This window comes from Euwallacea similis, chromosome 21 (assembly GCF_039881205.1).
Source record: "Euwallacea similis isolate ESF13 chromosome 21, ESF131.1, whole genome shotgun sequence".
NCBI lineage: Eukaryota > Metazoa > Arthropoda > Insecta > Coleoptera > Curculionidae > Euwallacea > Euwallacea similis.
This window is the reverse complement of record NC_089629.1, coordinates 2,217,297-2,241,463: the sequence shown is the minus strand read 5'-3', so window position 1 is coordinate 2,241,463 and position 24,167 is coordinate 2,217,297. Positions and strand designations below refer to the sequence as shown.

Genomic DNA, 24,167 nt, shown 5'->3' with positions numbered 1-24,167 from the left:
TGCGCTGTTTTTAGAAGCGTAAATATGTAATGTGGGGGAAGTACCTATGTGCATTTGAGAATTTAAGACAGGAAGCACTGAGAAAGCTCCGGAAAATTGCTATTAATCCCATAGCTGACTGTTCTCAAGAGTAACATTTTTGGTTGAATATTTCAAAGCAATTGACCTTGGAAAAATATTATGGAAATTCGAAAAATAGCACTTCTCAATAGAGCATCAAACCATATGCTGTTTTTTATCATCATTGATTCATCATCAAGTAACTGTGTTGAGATTTCACTGGAACGGCTATAGAGACCCAATCACGAGTGTGAAAATGAAGGGAAAAAATAAAAAAGCTATTATCATCGTCATCATCGTTGTTGGAAATTGAATTGTAGCGGTTCATCCATGACTGCGCTTCTAAAATACTGCTCAAGGTATCAGAGTTTTATAGGTAAAACCATAATGATTTTAATTTATGGCAAATGACTTAATGGAGATTAAAATGGGGAACGAAGGTTTAATATCAGAAACGGCGAACACCTCCAAATGGAGTGATAGGTGCAGATTATTTAGGTAAAATCTTGGAATGCAATCGAAATCTGCGGATCTTCTCTGGAATCATGACACACTTTTAAATCAGGCCTCGCTTCTTACTAAAATCTTGGACTCTTGGTCAGGGTCAGGGGTGAGGACTAGAATCCGCTCCTTCTCACATTTCATTCACGTTATAATGATTCAGCTGCCTTCGAATGTTAAAGGTTTTCTTTTAGCCTTATGCGGACCAGCAATTATCTCGAAATGTTGTCCAGATAGAGATACGGTTTAAATACGAATGCTAAAAAACATACTGGTCATTATTTTAAATATTCGTGGTTGCTCAAAGAAGCGTCCTAATATTTAACTTTTTCATTTTAAATGGAACCCTCTGTATATTGTGGCCTTGCTGGATACCTCCAAAATTTCAAGATTAGTTCATTTAAAGTACTCCATCCCGATTTTCAACCATTTACTGAATCCTTAACTGTATTATTGGTTTTCGGTTAAACTGAGTAATTTTTCGATGCCTGAAAATATTGAATTAGGAGGAACATGACAGTATTGGGTGTGGGTGCCGAACATCAACACCTTTCGATGGGCTTAGAAGTTTACTAATAAATTTGGGCCACATTCAAATTGTGAATGAGACATGAAACACGGGACACAACCGCTAGTATTAACAGTATATCAGCGAGGTGTGAACAATAATGGTCTAACTGAGCTTTTAGGGATCAGCGAATAAAAACAGCGAAGGGAAACTGGACCTCTGGATCGGAAATGCTTAAGAATTACAAAAAAAAAAACGTAAGCGGGCGTTTCCTCGAAGGGACAAATCTCTTGGGTCCCCCTTATTATACAGGGCGTTACGGAAGTAACTTTCGTAAATTTAACCAATGATTGAGAACATCATTTTGGTCAAAAAAGTTCTCTGCAACAGAAGTCGAAAACCTAATAGTTTCTTTCGAAAAAAATGTCAAAGCTGATAAGTGAAAAGCTATGATAAGTATGAGTTTTAGTAAAACATTGAAAAACGTGCTTGACAAATGTTGATTGTTTGACGCGTAACAAAAAAAGTTAAAATGACTCAATAATGACATTACTAAAAACAATGTTAAACTGAATTGATGACTAATAAGATCAGGTAAACTTAGGTGGCAACGTCGCACTGAACATGATCCAGAAAAAGGGATTATATTTTTGTTATGATTATTTTTTGCAATTCCTTAACAACCGATAGCTCATGAAACCTGACTTTTTATTCATACGTGAATTTATTCCCACTTATTAATAGAACCTACGCGAAAATGTATTTTTTACGCGAATATCATGCCATGCTTTTAATTTATGGAAAAACGTTACAAAATTTCCAAGAAACTAGACGCATTTACGCTAATCATTATCCAGAAAGAGAACTTCCAGCTCGACAAATATTTGTACAAGTTTCCCAAAGGCTTCTGGATACAGGTAGCGTAATTCCTACATGCATATCACGCACGAGGTCTAAGTCGAGAAGTCGGTCCTGAAGCTGAACAAACTTTAAACCTTATTGAAGAGGATTCAACAAGGAGTACCCGGAGTAGAGCGTGCATGGATTCAAATGGTGGACATCTCGAACATTTAGTGTAGTAAAAGCAATAATAAATTTGTGTTTTTGTGATTCTGACGTGAGTGGTCTAAAATGTGTGACGTAACATGTGATGCTAATTAGAGGTGATGACAGTAATTTCAAGGTAAATGGCTTTTGGACATAACCAAATAAGAATCGCATGTGTAAATTTTATTAATTTAGGGCGTTTTGTTAATTGTGCACGGTAAGATCTAGGAGACCCAAAAACCCCCGTAAAAATAGTTTGTGGCTACTTAGGTGGATATGGAAATGGATAAACCCGATGCGACGTTGCCAATTCCCAAAAGACGTTTTTTGGTTTTCCGGGGAAATGGTTCCGAGCACCCGTGTTGTAAGGAACACTTTTGTTTCAAATGATGTTCTTAATCGTTAGTTAAATTTACGAAAGTTATTTCCTCGACGGCCTGTAGAATATGAAAGAAAGGGTTCCCATTTCGCGGGGTTAACATTCAAAACAGATTTTCTCTCCCATTCCTGCCCAGCTTTTCGTCTTAGATCGGGGAGACTTTTTCGTCCGATCCCGATGGCCGACCGATAGCTCTGAAAAATTTCAAGGAAATTCTGGCCAGAAGCAACAAATCTTGTTAAAGATTCAAGTAAGCGTTTCCCATTTGATTGCAATTTGTTGCCTGATTGTATAGATATCGATTGGCTCGAAATGGAGAACTTGTGATACCTAGGCACACTCGAGCTATTCAAAAACTGCTTCCATCGGAACCTCATGTGCTGCTTACTTACTCCCTCCCAAATAATTCATGTATGCGTTTTTTTCGTATACAAAACACTATTCCGGGTGCATCGATGCGGCCCCATGTGCACCTGACGATTTTACAGGTTTACCTCGCTCTGGGGACAAGGATATTCCTGCAGACACCAATAGAATGCTAAATGTGTTAAAATGGGGGAATATTTTAAAAATACGCAGGCATTTTTATCGCATCGTCGAGGAAAGAGCTACACAAAATTCCTTTTTGGTTGTATTTGAATGTCTCACTTCGAACCAGGAGATTTCAGCGTTAGAATTTCAGTTTGATGTGTATGTAGAGGATTGTGAAACATCGCAAGGGAATTCTACGCTGTCAACTTAGGACTTCCGGTATTGTGTTTTTAGGGCTCCGGATAATACAGCTCGAGATTTTTCCGTCTAAAATGGTTCAGGGGGCTGATTTGAGGAAAAATGAAGTTGATAGTCGAAGAAACAACGAGTACAAATGGTACAGTTTCTTATAACTAAAAGACATTAGGTCGGCAATATTAAAGCGATAACGAGGAGATCGGTGCAATTCTCTTGTGGAATGAATCAATTCTTGTAAAGCTTAGGAGTTTATGGGCTCGTTCCAGTCTTCGGGCTCTAGTAAGAGGAAATAAAGTTTATGACCTTCTCATTCCGAGTTATTACTTTTAAGCGGTTCTTATTGAGATTTATGACAATCGTTTGTTGTGTACATGGAAAAACTAGAAGTGGTCACCTATGAAGAATGCTGCACATTTACTTACCGAAAAACACGTTAAAAACGTAGAGCAGCTTCTTCTTTCTGAAGTCTGAGATGGGCATATTGGCTAGTCGGTTCTGGAAAATTAAAATTTCAATTAGATATTAAAAAAAGCAGTTATTGCCGAAAATATTTGGAATCATTCCGTGCGAATGAGACGAAATTCCCGAGTTGTCGGAAGTCTCTCGTAGTGGAGCACATTAGGGAGATATGAAAAATAGTGGCCCTTGAGACGAAATTTCTCCGTCGTAATAAACCTTCCTCGAGGGGATGTAAAATGGGGCAGGATGTAGTTGCTTTATAAAAGAGTAGTAGATGATATATGTAAACGCGCAAAACAGTTTGCTGAAAGAAGGGAAACCACTGTACTCGAGAAAGGGGTATTTAAACCCTTGGCACTTGTTGATGGACGTGATGGAATGGCCTAAATTTTCCTAATACAAATCTGCAGACACACAGCTCCCGTTTCTTTTCCTTTTGCCTAATCGATCATCATTGAAGGATACCCGCTAATTTTTTTTTTATAAGAAAAGAGAAACCACCGAAAGCAATCTTTTTCTTTAATTTTCCACCAATTATAGCTACCACTGTGAAAATAAATCTGCCTTGAAATGCAATTAAAATCGCGTTCTGTTTTCTGTTTCGCTTCCATTGTGCATCTCTTCCGCCACTTTCCGCTTTTGCAAACCGCAATAATGGGATAAATTTCCATTAGGTGTAGTAATCGTGATGATACTTATGCTTTCCAGAAACATGCTGAGTCTTCCGGTTATTAATTATATGACTCATTTGGAAGCGTAATGTAGTTCACTTCGAATTGCTTTTATACCAATAAGAAGACTCGTGACATCTCAGATAAGTAACTAGGAAGCTATGCGATGCTTCCCTTAGTCCTTTTTCAAGTTTGTTCATTAAAATATGCAAGATGAATTGATACACAATGTCATTAGTCGATATCACATAAATTGTTCCTCTTCTCGAATGCACGCTCTACTTCCATGATACAGAGACTTTACAGCACGCGCAATCTCTTCTGGATTTTCTCGCATGCACTGACGAGCTTATATTTTTATAATCAAGTTTCCCCCTGAAGTTAATAGGTTGAGACGACACTTTAGCTCCTAAGCGACCCAAATGTAAAAATCCAGAGGTGCTAGTTCTGGTTTGCGTGGAGGCTCACTCATTAACAATTTTCATTCAGCCACGTAGTTGCCTGCCAAGTCTCCTGGCTACCTTGCAGGTGCCCTTTGTAGGATCTTCATCGAAGATTCTGATAATATTTTCCTTGAAATTTGGATTTTTAATTAGAACGAGATCCCAATTGCTCTGACTCTGTCTAATGTTCTGTTATTGCGAACGTGCGTTTTTGGTTCATATTCTCCAACAGTTTTAAAAGCTTTATAGTTACGGTGAACGTTCGCGGTGTACCGAAAGTTTTTTTTGCCATTTGCGAAATCCCGAAGCTGGACATTACTTTGGACGCGCTGTATGCTAAATGCGTAAGTCTCGGGCTGCTTAACACCTACAATTCGTTTCATGAATTCTACAAAGCAAAGCGTAACCGCTTCCAGGCAGCTTACATAACTAAAGCGTGGCGACTACTGTGGAAAACAAATGGACAAATACATACCCCAAACAAATTGCGAGGGATGACGCGTGACATCATTTCACGCAGAATGGCTTTCCCATAATTTAGTGTCTCCATCCCAAATTGGACAGCCTACCTGACAATTCAGTAATCCTAAAATGTAAACATTGAACACATAAGATACACAAGCAACAAACAACAGTGAGTGGGGATTATTTGCCAGGTACATTTCAACAAACACAACATTGGTCAATAACAATCAACATGTTAATTTGATGGGATTAGTGGCATCGGCAGATAATTTGTCTTCACACATTACACGCAGAACCATAACAGACATAAAGAGTCGTGTAAAGCGTAATAAACCCCCACAATAGCCCTGACTGTGACAAACTTTAAAGTATGAAGGCAGTTTTGAATTATTTATACTTACTTGGAAAGTTCCAAGTGCTTACTATGTATAGTAATTTAGGTTGCCTATGGCTGTAGGTTTCTTTGTTAACCTTCTTGAATTATGAATTCGGGGTAGAAATTGCATGTAATTATTCTCACAAAAGTTGCTAAAAACTCGCGTGCATGTCAAGGTTGGTCGAGGCCATTATTTCAGAAAGGAGCAAAAATCCTACTCAAATAAATTTTAAAAGGTTCGCTCCAAACAGCGAAGTGGTTTGCAATAATGCATCTTGCCCTCTCTCAATAGAAATCTCTTGCCATTTCTTATCTCAGCTCTCAACTTGTGAACTCGGAAAAGCAAACAGTTCAATTCGCTAGTGATTTTTCTACACAATACTTTTGAAATGCGCTGAAAAGGCAGAATGCATTGCAGGCCGCAAGGAGGAGAATCTGGTGGTTGCTATTTATTGTCCTGGGGGAGATTTAAATCGAACAGAATTACGAGTAGTTTAAATCAAGCAGAGTCCTCCGCGGAAAAATGGGGTGCCTGGGTGTTGCCTTGGAAAGGTAATTTTTTGGAAAAGATTTATTGCGTGTTTGGGCTCTTCGAAAATTCCTGAGGTCAACGCTGCAAGAGGATTCTTTCGTCGTCGGATTTAAACTCAATTTATATCTTTCAAATAAGGCAAAGAAAGGGCTAATTCGGGCATCAGCCAAGTGAGACCGAAAAAGAAGATGGTGCGAGGAGAGAATGCAGCGTGTCCCCGGATGGGGTTGCCAAGAGGAAAGAGTGTCTTATTTTTCATTTTACGAGAATAATACGTTCTTCATGAAAGTTTTTGCTTATTCCGCAACGATTGAATCAGTTCTCACCGTTTCAATTTTCCTTTTAGTTAAAGAGATATATCAAAAAATTGGTCAAAAAATAGGAAAATTTCTCAAAGTCCCAAAAACGAATTATCGTTTTCATGATAATCGTAAATAAGAGCATCTAATTTACCTGATACAATGTTAAGGCAAAAGTGATAAAGCAATTCGCTGAGTTATCGAAGAATTTTATCAAAAGTTCTCGTATATTTACATTTCAAACTGTGGAGCATAAAAACAAGAAATTCGTAATTATCAGCTCCGTATTAGATGTAAAGAAAACTAAAATAGCTCAAGATGAAGATGACGGTATGACTCTAATTGTAATTGATTCGATTGAAAATCTTCTTTACTTTGAAAATCGCTTCAATTAGAAATAAGTAAAACGTATATTCAAAAAACGTTGAATCTTCATCAGTTCAAACCAATTTTTAATCACGCTTCAGAGCCAGGAGATCAAGCAAAACGTTTGGATTTCTGCTTGTGGGTGGGGGCTCAAGTCAAAGATAACTAGTACTTTTATCGTAACATTATATTAGGTGTACAACTTTGCTTCCGCCGTTTTTGAATAGATGTATGTAGCGGTAAGTAATGATCGAAATAAATAACCCCATGTGGGCATGCAGGAGCCTTGGGCACCTGTTAACATAACCTCATAAAAATATTAGTCTATTTGTGTCTTCATCATAAAGTTATTCGCAATTGAAAATGTCAGTGTACGAGCCAAATTCTCGTCATTTGCGGGAGGTTTTACTTTTCTGCTTCAATATGAAGAAATCTGCTGCTGAGGCTCATCGAATGCTCTCAGATACTTATGGGGAAGCCACTATTAGTGAAAGGACATGTCGTGAGTGGTTTCAGCGCTTCAAGAACGGTGATTTTCACGTCGAAGACCAACATAGCGGTGGAAGAAAGAAGGTTTTCCAAGATGCGAACTTGGAAGCATTACTTGACGAAGACTCGTGTCAAAGTCAACAAGAATTGGCACAATCATTGGGAGTGACTCAACAAACAATCTCAAAACGCCTCAAAGACATGGGAATGATTCAGAAGCAAGGATATTGGGTGCCGTACGAGTTGAAACCAAGAGATATTGACAGGCGTCTGTTCGCTTGTGAACAGTTGCTTGCAAGGCAAAGACGGAAGGGATTTCTGCATCGTATTGTGACTGGGGACGAGAAATGGGTTCATTACGATAATCCCAAACGCAAAAAGACTTGGGAATATCCCGGCCATGCTTCCACGTCGACGGCCAAACCGTCTATTCATGGTTCCAAAATCATGCTCTGTATTTGGTGGGATCAACTCGGCGTAATATATTATGAGCTGTTACAACCAACTGAAACAATCACAGGTGCTCTTTATCGAACCCAATTAATGCGTTTGAGCCGAGCATTGAAAAAGAAACGGCTGCAATACAACGAGAGACATGATAAAGTGATTTTGCAGCACGATAATGCTCGACCCCATGTTGCGCAAGTGGTCAAGAAATACTTGGAAACATTGAAATGGGAAGTCCTACCCCACCCGCCATATTCTCCTGACCTAGCTCCTTCTGATTATCACTTGTTTCGATCCATGGCACATGGGCTAGCTGACCAACACTTCCGGTCTTATGAAGAAGTAAGAAATTGGATAGAATCGTGGATCGCTTCAAAAGATGTCCAATTTTTTCAACACGGGATTCGTATGCTGCCCGAAAGATGGGAGAAAGTAGTGGCCAGCGATGGACAATACTTTGGATCCTAAAGGTATAATTAGTTTTTTACAATAAAATCGCGAAATTCGGAAAAAAAACGGCGGAAGCAAAGTTGTACACCTAATATTTTATGCTAAAGCCACGTTTCTCACCCATTGTATCATTTTGCCTCAGTATCTAAGGGAACTGGACCCATTACAATCCTTATTACTGAATCACTCGTAATCGGCAATTTCAGCTAAAGTGAACGTATGATGTGGAATTTCCTACCATGATATAATTGGACCACATTTTTTTGTGTGTGAGATTTTTATTGGTAATTTCCTCTGGTTTGTTGAATTTTAGCAATAAAAATTTAATAAACGACGATTAAAGTTGACCATGAAAACGAGAATTAACTTTTGGCACTTAAAAAATTTTTCAATTAAATGGACCTATTTTTCGACATTTCTCGGTAACGAAAAGGAAATTTGAAATGGTGAGAACTGATTCGACCGTTTTGGAACAAGTAAAAACTTTCATGATGAATACATTATTCTCGTAAAATGAAAAATAAGGACCTTTTTCCTCTAAGGCAATCCTATCCGGAGACATGCTGTGTATTGAGTTGTTCATAAAGTCGTTGCATATTTTTCCACTGAATGAGTTTAACTACCTTAAATTGTTGAAATTGTTTATTTGCGACCGATTAAAAATGAAAAATAATGATGAACGTTTTCGACATATTTTGTTATATCACTTCCGCAGAGGAAAAAACGCAACACCGATTCATAAAAAGTTATATAATATGTATGATGAAAATGATGAAAAGCAAATAAAAGCTTTGGTAAAATAAAATCGTCGATTAACTACACGGGAGATGGCTGATAATTTAAACGTATCAAACCCAAGCGTTGGAAACTATTCGAAACTGGGTACGTTAGTGAATTCGATGCCTGGGTACCACATGAACTCAAGGCACTCTCTAAACAAGAAGAAAATAACCTTTTTTTGAAACATATGATAACTGGTGACAACAAACGAGATTGGACTAACTAGTAATTCCTGTTACCCCCTGGTACATCCACGAAAAACCACCCTTTTAACTCTACAAAAGGTGATTTCCCATAAAAATTCAACCCACAAAACGAAAATTTATTAAAAATTGAGTTTTACATACCGATAATCATCACTTGGTACTGAATAAAGCTTTTGGAAATATTCGGGCGAAAATGACGACGTAAAATAGGCCAAATCCGAAGAAATGGATTTCTAAGGGTTTTTAAAATTCAGTGAGGAACTTTAATATTCATCATATCATCTTGAAAGCTGGAAATTTTATTGCCGAATAAAAATAAGACGTTACATTCAGAGGAGGCAGTTTCAGGCAATTTATAACAGCAGATTTTAAATTCGTTATTAAATTCTGTTTATCTGATGATGTTTCGAAGCTTTAAGAAATTAGAGTATTACAAGGGATGTAATTTTAATTTTTAAATGTTGGAATCGAGAACTTCGTAAGAAAAAATTTAATTAATTGCATGCAAAAAGCAGCAGAAGACATCAAATAGGAAGCTCTATGCTTTGGACGTTGTGATATTAAAACCGAATGTTTATGATATTTCCCTGAAGACTCTAAAAACATTGCTTGAATTTACAAGAGGTCATTAGAAAGAATTTATGTAGATCTGGGATAAGAAATCATCCGGGACTGAGGCAATCCGCGGAAAAGTCGAAAATTCCTTCGTTAAACTCGCAGGAATTTATTTCAGTAAGGCTTAAGTCTGGCTGATTTACTGTTTTAGCACGTCAGTAATATGCTCATACAAAGACGATGTTAACGAGTACACGGGGAAATCGAAAAAGAAGAGCCCTTTCCGAGTTTTATGACTTTTATTGCCGGGTCAAATTGAATTGCCTCTTTATTGTTTAAAGGTAAACACGTTGAGCTTACAAAAAGGCACTTTATAAAGTTACGAAGTTAGCCGGAATAGCCGATATTGCTGCAAGTGAAGGTGAAGGTTAGCAGGTGATATTGAAGGATGTCTCTTATTAACTGTTGGTTTTCAATTAGTTGAGTGAGTTTTCTTTATTTAAAATAGGCCTATTTTTTAAGAAACAGAGGCTATCATACGTTTTAGTATTAGCAGCTATGTGTATTAGTTCGGGTTAGTCCTGGCAATGAGCATGAAAGTTCAGAAATTAAGTGGATAGTTAGCCTTAGGATTTTTAAAAATTAATGATGCCATACCAAGCGCCCTTCGACTTTAACACTGGTTTTAAGGTTGGCCCATTTGTCCATTTTTTTAACTGGAAAAAAATAGTATATGGCTATGAGCAAATAGAAAAATAGAAACTATAAATGATGAAAATAACAAATAACAATAGAAACTTCTTCGGAGTATGCACTATTACATACATTTTTTTATTGACTTCATTTCACTGACAAAAAACTGTAAGAAATGTTTGATGATGATAAAAATGTGCCCTTGGCAGACCGAGCATATGTGTTTTATGGGGCACCTTCACATTTTCATTTAGATTTCTTGATTCAAGGATATGGGATACGCTGAATCGGCCGGGGTGGACCAGCAGCTTGGCCTTCACCGTCTCCAGATCTAAACCCTTTAGATTCCTTTTTATAGGGACATTTACAAAATGAGGTCTACTGTACCGAAGTTTAGAATGTAATGTATTCCGAGACCGGATTACAATGGAGCGAAATAATTTGCGTTGTCGGGCCCAAGCTTGCCTTCAAGCCAATGGAAACAATTTTGAAGGCTTTTTGTAGAACGAAATAAATAAACTTTAATTATTGTTTACCTTATCATCTGTAGGGTTTTTATTAGAATACTTGTCCCAAATGGATTTCTTATGTAACAGTGCATATGTGGTTAAAGTTGTCCAATTCAATATCTACAGAGTGTTGTGACACGCTCTTTATAGTATATTGAAAAAAATTATTCACAATGTACTAATACATTGAAAACATTGAAAACAAACAAACAATAAATAATGAAAAATTGAGAAAACTTTAAACACGATCCGAAACTCACTCGTGTTCTCACATATCTAAAAACCATTTTTTCCGCTTTCTGAGCCTGAAACGGAGGGAATCACGCATTATCTGTTGATCATGCAATATTTACTTCCATTCTGCGTGATGCGGGTAAACAAACCTTTAATTAAATAATCCCCTTATAAAAGTTAAAACAATGGCTCTCCCCATTACAGAGGGTAGAACGTGAACCGTGATTTAAAAATGTTTGATCTTTATTGCGTAAGCGCCATTCTCTCTCTAAACGAACTCCCTGGTTTCGAGCAAATGAAGTTTAATAAAGTTAATTAAATCTTTAATTTACTATCCTCACGATGGGGGATAACGTATGAACTGACCTACTTTAAGCTATATTTTTCTCCCCTTATTACGGTATGGAAATTTTGATTAGGCACTCTCGAGAATATTACAAATATGTAAAGGCATGCGACATGAATTGAATGCCACATAGAGCTACTTACATAATAAAATTTGTCAAAAAAAGAAAGCCACGTGAAGGCGTTTAAGGGCAGCTCCGGGGAAAGTTGGAAAATCCACTTACAAAGCCCTTGTTTTTTCCTCTAATGGAAATTTGTTTTTAACGTGCCCCGAAGGCCGCATTTATACTCTCTGTTCGTAGAAGCATTTCAAGGTCGAATTTTCAATTACGCACTCTGCCATATTGCAGACGAAATGCGTAAATATCAAGAGACACGAAGATTTCAATTTGAAAAATAAATTAGACAAGGCCGAGAGAGCAGAAAGTGGGGTATTAGCAGATGTAATCAAGGGCGACAATATTTCCCTCAGGGATGAAAATTTTCGCTCCGCGAGCTTGACGAAAAGCCGAAGATTAAATGAAAAGAAATTGATGGGTATTCATTTGAAATAATACCAGACCGTTTTATTTATGTCACGGAAAAATTGACTGGGAAAAATCACAATATACAGGGTGATCGAAAAACGTACATAACTGACCAAGCCTAAGAGAATGAGACGGCTTTGGTCCTGGGGTTACCTTAAGGAACTCGCCCCGAATCTACACAGGAAGGAGGCTTCTGCAGCGTTAAAGGTCAATGCCGCTTAAACTATTGTTTTCTTTGCTATGAGGATAATTTCCATGGAAACCAAAGAAGTTTCTGTAACTTTGAGTAACCGGAACCGCCCTAAGGTAACATTCACTGCATTCGCAAAGTTTCACGTCCTCAGAAAACCCTGAGCAGTTATCTTTAGGATAAAAACATAGAAACGCATCTCTTCCTCATGTTCAGAGGCGAGGTGAATGGCGATGCTTCACTATGTTTCTACCCTTAGACATGCCTTATTTTGCAACCTTCGTATCTACTGTTTTCGGTGGAAATGCCCTGGGAAATACTCAGTGCTTATACTTGTATCGCAATTTCCAGGATCCTTGGGTCAAACAGTTTGGTGTATCGACATCCTTCGAATTAACAAACAAATAGCCCCCTTTTCCGGGCTATTGTAGGCATCTAAAATCCATTTTGGCGCTGATCCAGGCTTGTTTTCGAATACATGTGCAGAATTTACGATCTCAAACCATTATTCGTCAATAAAGTTTGTAAGACTGAAATGATAAATGTGGCCATAAAAGTCCCCTATGATATTATCGAAATGCAGGTATTGGATTTGGAATGGAGAGACGGAATTTCTAGTATAGATGTAGGTGATATTAGTTCAGGCATTAAATAAGGATTTTTAGGGCTCTTCCTAATGGATATTCAAGGTGGGGAGCTAATGGCACGAGAGCGAAATGTGAGACTGCGACAATCAAAGGGAATATAAAATGATTTTAATCAAAAAATCTGCCGGACTAATTTCAAAGCATTAGCATTGCAGATGCGGCTCCAGTTTAACTGCTCTGTATCGTGAAATTTTGGCGAAAACTGGCCCTATAACTAATCACCAACGATTTCGGCCCTATTAACACAACATGCCGACATCTCCGGAATATTCTAAGCTCAAAGACAAACTGACTAATTTGTATTTACATTCGAAATGGATGTAAGTTCTGAAAGCTAACACTAAGCTTCAGCTTACGTTCAATAATTCAAACTATAGAAGGCTAATCTTTAATTTATTATTTAAAATGAATTACTCCAATTTAGTTTTAATTGCTACGCTAATAACAATCCTGGCTGAGCCGTACAACATTAATTTCATCTCGCCCTTTGGGAGTTTGACCTACTGAAATCGCACTTTCTTCGGACGAACAAATGGCCTCGAAAGAGGGCCCACTTAAGAAAAATGTCAGACATCATCTCGCAAATGGAAAAATTAGAACTTCTTCTGGGCTGAGGGGAGACAAATGAGGGACTTTTGACTGTTTCGGTAATATTTCATCGAACCCTGAGACCTCAGTCTTTAACCCAGAAACCTGACCTCTCCATACATAACGTATCGACGATAATCTATTGAGAATTGGCCGAAGTTAATCTTTTAAAGTCGGGACTTTTTGAGCTTTAAGTTTTTATCTCGTTTCGTCTCAAGCTTCTAATCTATAAACGAATTGCACCATCCGAATTTATAATATAAACGTAGGTTCGCTTAAAAGACCTTTCAGCTTTTATTGCTCCGTCTGAAGCGAGCAATTTTCCAAGTTTAAATGTTATTTTTCTACGACACACCATTAGTCTAAATAGCACAACAGGAAGGTAAGCATCTTTCCCTCAAAACAACCTAAATAAATATCACCATGGAGGCGAAAGAGGATAATTTTTCCTTTATCCATAATAAAGCATCTCTCCAATTCTTCCAAGTTGCTCTTGAAATGATTGAAAACTAGAGGAGAGTTATTCTTCATTGTTACCTAATAATTGTCCAAATCTTGATTGTCACACATATTTTTTCCATGAACATTGTAAACGTCGTAGAAAATATCCAAAAAGTCTTTTTTCACAAAAATATGGAGCGTTCATAAAATTATTTTTATTTAAAAGAAAGCAGTGGCGTATCATGGTTTTCGTATAAGATGCGCAGGGTCACATTAATGGAGACGACTCTGGTGAAATTGAAAACATTGTTTTCTCCTTAAAAGATGTGTTTCTACACCTATTTTACGTTCTCCAATTTTCATACAAATCTTTAATGCCGGAACAGACTTATTAGGAAAAAACTTAAAAAAAGGAATTTTTTATCACCCTGTAGCCCAGACAAGGTTCGAAAACATGTTCGTATGAACTTTTTTCTTAAAATTATCCATACTCTGAATTTTTTACATACTATTAGGAAACACCCTGTATAAAATATGAAAACAAAGAAGAATAAGCGGAGAAATAGAAAAAATATCAGAAAAAAGGAGATAAAAATCATCCAATTTCCCTTCCCTGCTTATAATTACTTAAACATTACTTCCTAATGCAGACAGACAGATTCAATATGTGCACAAATCTGTTCGATTAGCGATCGAGGATGGATGTCCTTGTGGATTTTCAATAATGCGAATTTAATGACAAAGCTGCAAAGAGCATAAAATAACATGTGAAAGAACTAATCTCAACAGGATACTATAATTGCCTACGTCTTGTTTCAATTGTGCATGTAAGGTAATTAAGGAAGTTGTTCCTTTTTAACTAAAGGCCTTTTCAACCAGCTGAAGTCACGAGATACCAAAAATAGTTATAGAAGAATTACTCGAAGAGCTAGGATAATAGCCCCTTGGAAGTTCTGTAACTTCTTAGTTGGTAAAATAAGCTCCACTCCAGATAGTTTAGATTGAAAGAATGCTAGAAGTTCGTACATGTTAGTTCAGGTCATAGTTAACGTTGTCAAATGTCTCGGTCCCCTGATATGCTCAGGTTCCTGTGCAGTTTAGGTCTTTTGACCCGACTACTGCTCTGGCAAATAGATTAATGCTTTGCCTGCAAAGTGCTAGGCATCATACAGAATGCGCTCCACGGTCTTCTCCTCAAAGATGAGGAGAATTTTGAATTTTAAGAGAAGACATACACAGGTGCTAACCGTAGCTTAGCGGTCGCATGGTTGTAGTGTACAGAGAGATCATTTAAATTTCAGATCTAGTCAGCTGTGAAATTTGTTGAAGGAAAGAACGTACGTCGATAAAACTAAATAAAGCAACACAATCTCACTTGGCTCCTTCATCAAAAATTAATTTTAACGTCATTTTGCGGCATATGATCGAGCTACGACCTACTTTCTATTTTCTATTTCTCTTGTGTAAAACCCCACAGCTGGCTAGATATGAAATTTAAATGATCTTATAGTATAAGTATCGGTGTCTATATTTTTCTGATGCAGTTGATTTGTTTTCGGGAAATTTTTATCACCTTTCTCTTCAGCGAAATGCGGACTCAGGACAACATTGCGTTGTTTCGTAAATACGAGCCTTGAGATTCTTGTTGATGTTACTACGGAATTCCATGACAAATTACCCCTTTGCCAGCCTTGTCTATTTGTCACATTCAATTCGCACGATCCTCGGAAGAGTTGAAAACACGGTATACATGATATCATTAATCATATGCTGGAGGTAAACAAACCTGTGTATCTAAATATACAGGGTGTTCCAGAAACTTTGGTACAAATAAGATCAAAGAATAGGGCGATTCAGCCTAACGGAAAATTCCCGCTTTTCATTCTACTGGACTTATTCCGTAAATTGAGAACAAATTTCACAGTTTTTGGATATCCGAATCGCCCTCTTTTTGCCCCCTAACATCAAATGCTCATTTATGTCATTGTTTTTGGTGTACCCTGTACATGAGGAGATTGACACAATGAGCAACCAGGGAGGAAAGCAGGTGTCGGCACAGAGGTTTACTTTTGTGGTTGGTAATTAATTAGCCCTTAGCGCTCACCTCGGTGTAACATATAAATATATTTATCTTGTAGGTCTCGCTTAACTGTCCTTAAGTGGCAATTTCCTCAAGCAAACTTATAACTTTAACCCTGGAAAAAGTAAGTCGTTGCGTATCATGCATCTCGCCATAGTTGAGATTCAGAGAGCGCTAAACTTTAAATAAATCATTATTCAAGACGAAATTGGAAATAGTAAAACCTGAAGATATGGATCATCGCAGTGAAAAACGAGAGAAGTTTAGTCTCATCTCGAGGCAGTTTGGCGGTTTGCCCCGAATGAAATTAGGTTTTCAAAGAAAAGTTTTTTTAGTGTCATCATACAGGAGTGAACCCTTTTTACATGGTGCTCGAAATTGTATTTATATAAAGGAGTCCTTGAGGAACCCTAACAGAGCTATAAGGGACTTTAATTGTATAAAAGGCCGTACTTGGCTTTGCTTCTCGTTTGAAGTTCGAGTGTGTATTTTGGGAAACGTGAGGATTATATTAATAGCAATAACTTAAAGTTTACCAAAACATCTGTTTCCTCAAAGGCTTGATTTTTGTGATTTATTTATTCTGCATCTTTTATATTTTATTTTCCCCCAATACACCATGCCTCATCTTTTGCTTTATAATCATTTTAGTACCTATGTACTTACCAAATTAGTAGACCGTAAGACAGACCTATGACAAATCCTGATTAGGAATTGATGGGAGATGCTTACCTACAAGAAAAAAGTTAATATATTATTAAAAAGGAATTTAACATTCACGTAAGAGTTTTTCCCTTTTCAAAATCGATCGATCACCCGCCATGACCAGGACGATAACCCACATCTCAAGCGCGTGCTCCGTGTGTTGCCTAACAACGGTTCAATCTCCTAGCAAGGCTGCGGAACAGTGAGTGCGTTGCTGCCAAACTTGCAAACGTAATTATTTTCCGCTTTGAATATAACCTCATAGCAGATTTGACCTAAGCCGATATTTTATAATAATAAGTAGTCTAGTAATACTTTGTGTGTCAAGTGCTGATGTTAATTTGATTAAAAATCGTTTTTGTGCGATCATGAAATGGTTTAATATTCGTTCTTAGCATTTCCTCAAAGCGGATGGTGGTGTTGAAAAACGTTTGAAACATTTTTGTTGTCTCAAACCGGCAACATTGCTTCATTAAATGACAAGTGACGCATTTTAACGTCCGATATGTTAAATTTTCTAAAAAATTTAGTAAACACCGCAATTTGAGCTGAAATTTATCTATTTTTAACTAAAGAATTATTCTGCTGATCACGTAAGGCTCGCAGATAATAAGTTGTTCTTGAAATTTGCACAAGCAGCCACAAAATCCCGGTAAGTACTCCCTGCGCTGCAAAACGATCATAACCTGCAAATCTCTGCTTACTTTTAGCTCCAAAAATGGGTGATGAACCGATAATGGCAACTAACGACGACGCCAGTGAGTGCAAAAGGGGCGCAGTTCAATTGGGCTATTGGACAGATAACTACATTCACTATTTTGTCAAGCAGATTGAAAGGAGGGCTCCAGAAATCAACAGGGGATACTTCGCTCGAATCAAAGGTGTGGATAATTTCATTCAAAAGTTTATCAGTAGAGTGGGTAGCAATGCACAGATAGTCAACTTTGGAGCAGGTTTTGACACCCTTTATTGGCGCCTTAAAGATGAAGGTACTGTCATTTCCAGTTACATAGAGTTGGATTTCCCTGTGGTAACATCAAAGAAGTGCTACATGATCAAAAAGAACAAACCTCTTTTGAACAGGATATACGAGCAAGACGGCGAGGTAAAATTTAGCTCCACTGATTTGCATTCAGGAAATTATCACTGTATGGGGGTTGACTTGAGAAATGTACCACAATTAAAAGAGAAGCTACAGCAAGCTGAAATAAAATTTGATAAGCCAACTCTTTTCATTGCCGAGTGTGTGCTAGTTTATATAGATAGTGAGTGGGTTAACCGTCTGTTGCAATGGATCTCCTCTACTTTCTCTGTTGGTCTATTTATAAATTATGAGATGTGCAACATGAATGATACATTTGGACATGTAATGCTGGGAAATTTGAGAGCCAGAGGCTGCATGTTGGCAGGTATCGAGCATTGCAAAAACTTAGACACACAGAAGAATAGATTTAAAGATAATGGCTGGCTGGGTTCCAAAGCCTGGGACATGGTTGAAGTGTACCATTCTATTGAGGCAAATGATCGAACAAGGATTGAAAAAATCGAATTTTTGGATGAACAAGAGCTGCTAATACAATTATTCCAGCATTATTGCATTTGTATTGGCTGGTTGGGTAATGATTTCGCCGATTTCAATATTGGGATGTAGATGATGCCCGCTGGTCTTTAAAAGGTGACTGTGATATTTTTTGCTAATTTAGTCGTCTGCTAGTGTAAAATTTAGTGTTCAGTATCATCCTATTTAGCTCCCTTTGTGTGTGATAAATGTAGATGAGATTTGTTTCAATAAATAAGTACTTACCAAGAATGGGGTGTTTTGTTTTTGTGTGTGAGTTGGAACTGGAGAAATATAGCTACAAAGTGGATACTCATGGGTTAAAACAATAATTTAGACCCTCAATAAAAAACTTCTAAATGGATTTATGCGTTAATGGTGGCATAAAGCCCTTATTGAAGACGCTATGCTTAGCTGAACGAGGATAGCCGGAACTTTATGAACTCAACATGGGTTAATCAAAACTTTTATGGCTTTTCGATGAAGAAAATTCGCTTTTCTAACGATAAGAAAACGTAGTTAACCGAGCGAAATTATTTGGGAAGTTTAGGAGAGCCGCCCCCATCGAAACCAATTTTTCTCCCCCTTTTTCAACAATAGCCTCATCTATAAATTATCTTGGAGCCTCTGGATATCTTTTTTTTATGTTGCTCCAACTTTTGTACAAGATATATATCTGGATACGATATCTACGCAAGGACACATATCTCCCTGCATTTTTTACTGAAGCAGGAAATAAAATTGAAATACAGAACCTGAGGGAGATGTGCAATTGCTCTTTACGCTGCAACAAGTGTCTAATAATTTTAAGGGAGTAAATTTTTAATAAAAGATCAGTATCACGTCCCTTGAATATTTGAAATTTTAATTCAGGCGATAACATCGCAGTTAGAAAGTTCTATCAGGGAGTTTCACGCAAACATGGAAGAACCGCCAGGTCTAAGCGGAGTTATATGTACTAAATAATTCAAATGTTTGCACGATGTACTTTTACGGAATGTTTGAAGGAAAATGGAAATATCTTGAAAGGATCATTTATGTGTTATGCTTTCTGCAAGTGTAGGTCATTACATGAAGGGCGCTTTGTCCCGGTCGAAGTTATTGCTGAAAAATACAATGTTTAGTCCCATTCCTGAATTTCTCGAGCGGTTTGTCTACTCAGCTATAAATTATTGTGTCACTCGTGTTCGTATGGCTTCGTTTCTTAGGAGCGACCAGGACATAAGGTTTGAGGTGAATGTAACGTCGATAAGTGGTCATAAATTGGTGAACATTAATTCAGGTTAATTCTAGTGAGTAAACCTTGCCAGACTGAAGAAATATTTGGAATATTCTCTTTGTAAGATATGAATTTTAAGCCTCACATTCATGCTTGCAGTCCGGCTTTAATGATCGGATGATGTTGGAAAACTGGAGTTTTTTATGCTTAATTAAAATTTTACAAAAAAATTTATATTTTAAAAAATCATAAAACTGACCACTTTCTCGTTGTTAAATCCGATTTTGAGAAATCGATATAAAATTCTTGAGTTCGAAAACCCACTAAATTTGAAAAATTATTTCAGGTTTACGTGTCGTTTTATTAATGTCGCAAGTATGTCAACTCAACGTTATAATTGGGTTATTTACTGATGACTGTTAGATATGGTGAATATGACGTCGTTGTGCTGTAACTCTCACGTGATTTTGACAGTGATTTACACGTCAGTCAAACGACTTTATTATGGTGATTTGATCACCTTTTATGGGACTCTCCACATAGGTCGTCTGGTTGCCTGGGCGTTACGCTCTTTTTGACAACCCTCGAGTTGTTGAAATCTGGTTCGTTCGTGAAAATTGACATAAGTGTGAAGGGCCAACTGAATATATTTGTACTTTTAATATCATAAGCTACAAAGGAAATGGGAAAGAAACTTTGCGAACTTTCAAAGTTAATATTATCAACCTCATAAGATCTGGCCGCTGGCTCTAACTTTTCGAAAGTAATCGATCAGCAAAAACTCTGCCGAAGTCTTGTAACTAATATGAAATCTCTAGCTCTATCTAAAATCTGTTAAGGTTATGAAACCCCTTGCTTGTGGAAGTTACACAGAAATGAAACACTATTAGCTTTAGTATATCGCCACATTAATTAATGCCTTCGCAGTTAATGAGGCATTGTATTGGCATTTTCACATAATTCGCAGAAATGCAACTTGACGCTTTGTTTACTGCATGTGTAACAAATAATCATCAAACCTCTAATTTTGTATGCCAACGGGGTTTTGCCCTTCATGCTAATAATTATTATTGTTGTGAATCGAATTTTGACAAAAAGAAAAATCGGCTTAATTCTCTAATCTAACATCTCCCCCTTGACATATCCATTGCAGGTGCTGGGTTTGTCCCAATGTCTTCGGCGGTGCGTGATTTGAATTGACCTTGTTTCAGAACTCATGTATTAGCATATCTGCAGATCAATAACATGATTTATTCACGCATTTACTTTATGAGTATACAATTTGTTCAATACACCTTAATTCCACCTTACTTAGGAAGCAGACGTTTTAAAAACCGGAAACCGAAATAAGACTGTTTCGACTTGTTCCCTCCCGTTTGTTCCTAAGCTTTCCGCCTAAATAATAAGTTATAACCCATAATTTATGAAATATGGTACAATAATGTGAGGTAAATTGGGCTGGGAACTCAGGAAACTAGGAGGAAGGATAATAAAGGCCCATTTAAAGACTGGTTTTGCAGCCGCTCTCTGATCCGAAAAGAGACGTTTTCCGCAGATTTACTGTAGACAGATCATAAAGTTGAATAATCGTTCGATTATTATTGCGGTCATATCTTTTAAACTGCGCCGTTCCATTAGACGATATTTAGTCCTGCTTCGATACATACTGCCATGAGGAAATTCGCTCCTCCGTTTAATAACTGCCATCAAAAACAAACAGTTTATCAACATATTTAAATATTCAGTATATAACCCTGTAAACAGCCACAAAGCATTTTTCACTTTTTATTGCAGCCTCCGGCTGCAGCCGAAAAAGCTTCACAAAGCGATGTCAGCCACTGTGGGTAACTTAATTTAAAGCAGCAAATGTAGTACAGTGAATTTATCTGTAGCAAGGTCTGAATTGGTAATTGGAAAAACAGAAGAGTGGTTAATTTAGTCCTCCACCAATTTGGAAAGTTCTACAGGAATCATGTCTGATACATACAAAAATTGCTCGGTTTCGCATGAATTTCTTCGGCTGCGTTACGACATTAACGTTGCATGCTCGGAAGCAATAATCTTCATAAAACTGCAACCCACAGTAATCTGAATGAAATACAGAATTTCATTCAATATATGGCTCGGTTTTATTGCGTTTTTAAACTAAAATTTACTCGGAAGCGCGGCTAGAATGATAATGTAACACGGAGCGAGGTGTTGTTACCTGTCGCAACATGATTGATTGATTGCACCTCCTCTTTAGGGAGGATTTCGGGTCTGTGATTAAAATAGGATATTTTACGAATTTGTTTTAAATTTGGGTAATGACAATCGTGCCTCTATTTACTCTGATAAGACTAACGTTCGTAGATATCGAGAGAGCTTAAAATCTCAGAATTATTATTCTGTCGATAAGCTGAAATGAAAGTTTTACTGGAAAGGTGCAAAAAGAAAAGCTGCTGTGTTAAATTCTACGATTTGCCTTTAAAATGCGGAGAAGGATGTCATCGTTAATTTTCACTCGCATGGAATATAAAAGGCCAGTTTTTAATCCCTGGAATAGGTACTGCATAATGTCAGATCGAAATGTGCATTAATCAAATAACATGAATTGACTGAATTCTGCATTCAATTTTGAAAAATAGTGGCACTTTTGTCAGTGGTCGCCAATTGATAAGACCGTCGAAAAAATTTATAATCGCAACAATTTAAAATGAATTCATTTCCCATTTAGCGCACCCAGCCCATCAGCAGTAGTAATAGCCTTTGTTCTATACATATACAGGGTGGTTCATAATAGTACGTCAAAAATTTGGGAGATGATTCTGTGGATGATTGTAAGAAAAGAAAGTTCATATGAACTTGGGTGTGTTGTCGTTTCCTGCCTCAAATACGGAATGATGAAAAAATTATAATTTTTTTAAATTTTTTCCTAATAAGTCCGTTCTGGCATTATATATTTTTATGAAAATTTTGGAATGTAAAATAAGTGTAGAGATACATCTTTTAAACCAATGTTTTTAATTTCATAACGATCACCGTTTTCATGGAAAAAATGAAAAAAGACATCCTTTTCTAATATTAAAACTACAAAAATAAATTAGGTACGATACGTTATTTATAAAAGAATAATTAAATAAGGTGTTGAAAATGCCCTCCATCTGCAAGAATGCACGCCTCGGTGCTTTTTCTCATATTTTCGCGCATTCTTTGAAAACTCTCTGGTGTATTTGTTATTGTTTTAAACGAATGAATTATGAGATTACTCAGCTGCAGATTGTTACGTTTTATTTTTTTTTCCATGAAAACGTTTAATGTTATGAAAAATGTTCAAAAGACCTTTTTCAGAGAAATATGAAACATTGGGATTTTTTTTAATTTTTAAAAAACCCCGTTCCGAATAATATTTTTCGTTTAAAATGCTCGGGGTAACCTCAATGGAGACGCTACTGGCGAACTTAAAATTTTTTTTTCTTTAAAAGATATGTCTCCTCATCTATTTTTCGCTCCCCGATTTTCATAAAAATATTTAATACCGAAACGGGTTTATTAGGAAAAAATTGCATTTTAGACAGTAAGCGAAAACAGACCCGTTATGAACTTTTTTTCTTAATGTCATTAGCAGATTCGCTCCTGAATCTTTGACGTATTATTGTGAAACCCTCTATATATTATATATTTCCCAATAGTCCGTTTAATTTGCTTTGTAGTTTAAAACAGCATCAAATTCATTTGCGTAGATGCTTTTTTACCTGAAATAATTTTTTGAATAGATATGCATATCAGAAAGTAGAAAATTTTAATCTTGGAATTGCCACCGAAAATTTAGTAAAAAGCTAAATATTTTGCTCTAACTTCTTTTTAACGTGCTCTATATGAGGCGTAATATTCTAATAGGGTAAGGATCTTTCTTTCGCTAGTTATAGATTTTTAAATGTAAAAGTGAAAATTTCCAATAATATACATCAGATAGCAGGAAATTGAAACTTCGAAGCATTTACTGAAAAAGCAGTAAATAGCTGAATATTTTTCCTTATCTTCTCTTTTTGATATTTTGACCCACGCAGAGGCAAATTCCAAAGGCGTGGATATTTTTGTTTAAGAATTGTAGGTTTTTAAATGTGAAAGAGTTATGAAGTTCCCAAAAAAAATTTTTCTGTTGCTAATCTACGTGTAGCCTCGAATTCCAGTGGCTCCGACGTCTTTTTTCACCAGTTACAAATTTTTAAAAACCAAAGTTGGTCACTGGAAAAAAACTCTTGGACAGCAAAAAATCAACTCTTTGGTATCGCCCCGTAAAATGCTCTATAGTAAATGCTTCTTCATCGGGCAATTGCTAGCATACCTAATAAGTATCGTTCTTCGTTGATTTGCCTGTTGTAACTATTCAAAATTTCTCAGTACATTATTTATTGAAAAACTGGATTTTTACTGAAGACAGGAATACTTAAACAAGGCAAATGTCACATAAAGAAAGTTATGTAATTTGCCTTTTCCATTCTTCGCCCGCTCTTTTTGTCCCTCAAAATCGATGGCCTTACTGGTTGCCATACAATTAATACAAGTCAGGCTTTTCCAATTACTTCTTCATCCGTGAACGACAGAGACTGTTTGTCTTCTATGGATAACGCCAAAACAAAACCGATTCGAAGTGTTCCAGGCACCTGATAGATGATCCCATATGTTT

The 24,167-nt window shown here is 36.9% G+C and overlaps 2 protein-coding genes across 4 annotated transcripts in view; one reads left to right on the top strand and one right to left on the bottom strand.

The window, feature by feature from the left end:
* The window catches only part of Scp2 (Sarcoplasmic calcium-binding protein 2), a 51,464-nt gene that overhangs the window by 8,873 nt on the left and 18,424 nt on the right, over window positions 1-24,167 (bottom strand). The window contains exons 1-2 of one of the 3 annotated variants that reach the window (XM_066400928.1): window positions 16,683-16,706; window positions 3,647-3,719 (exon numbers count right to left, since the gene is read on the bottom strand). In XM_066400928.1, coding sequence (XP_066257025.1) covers window positions 3,647-3,704 — 58 coding nt within the window. In that variant the 5' untranslated portion in view covers window positions 3,705-3,719; window positions 16,683-16,706. Of the gene's footprint in view, window positions 1-3,646; window positions 3,720-5,272; window positions 5,384-16,682; window positions 16,707-24,167 lie in introns of those variants that run through there. The other 2 variants (XM_066400926.1, XM_066400927.1) reach the window with 2 other exon arrangements.
* On the top strand, window positions 17,215-18,527 carry LOC136415922 (leucine carboxyl methyltransferase 1). The gene is made up of 2 exons (XM_066400835.1): window positions 17,215-17,373; window positions 17,432-18,527. Exon 2 carries the CDS (start codon window positions 17,440-17,442, stop codon window positions 18,370-18,372), a length of 933 nt encoding a protein of 310 aa, XP_066256932.1. The 5' UTR covers window positions 17,215-17,373; window positions 17,432-17,439; the 3' UTR covers window positions 18,373-18,527.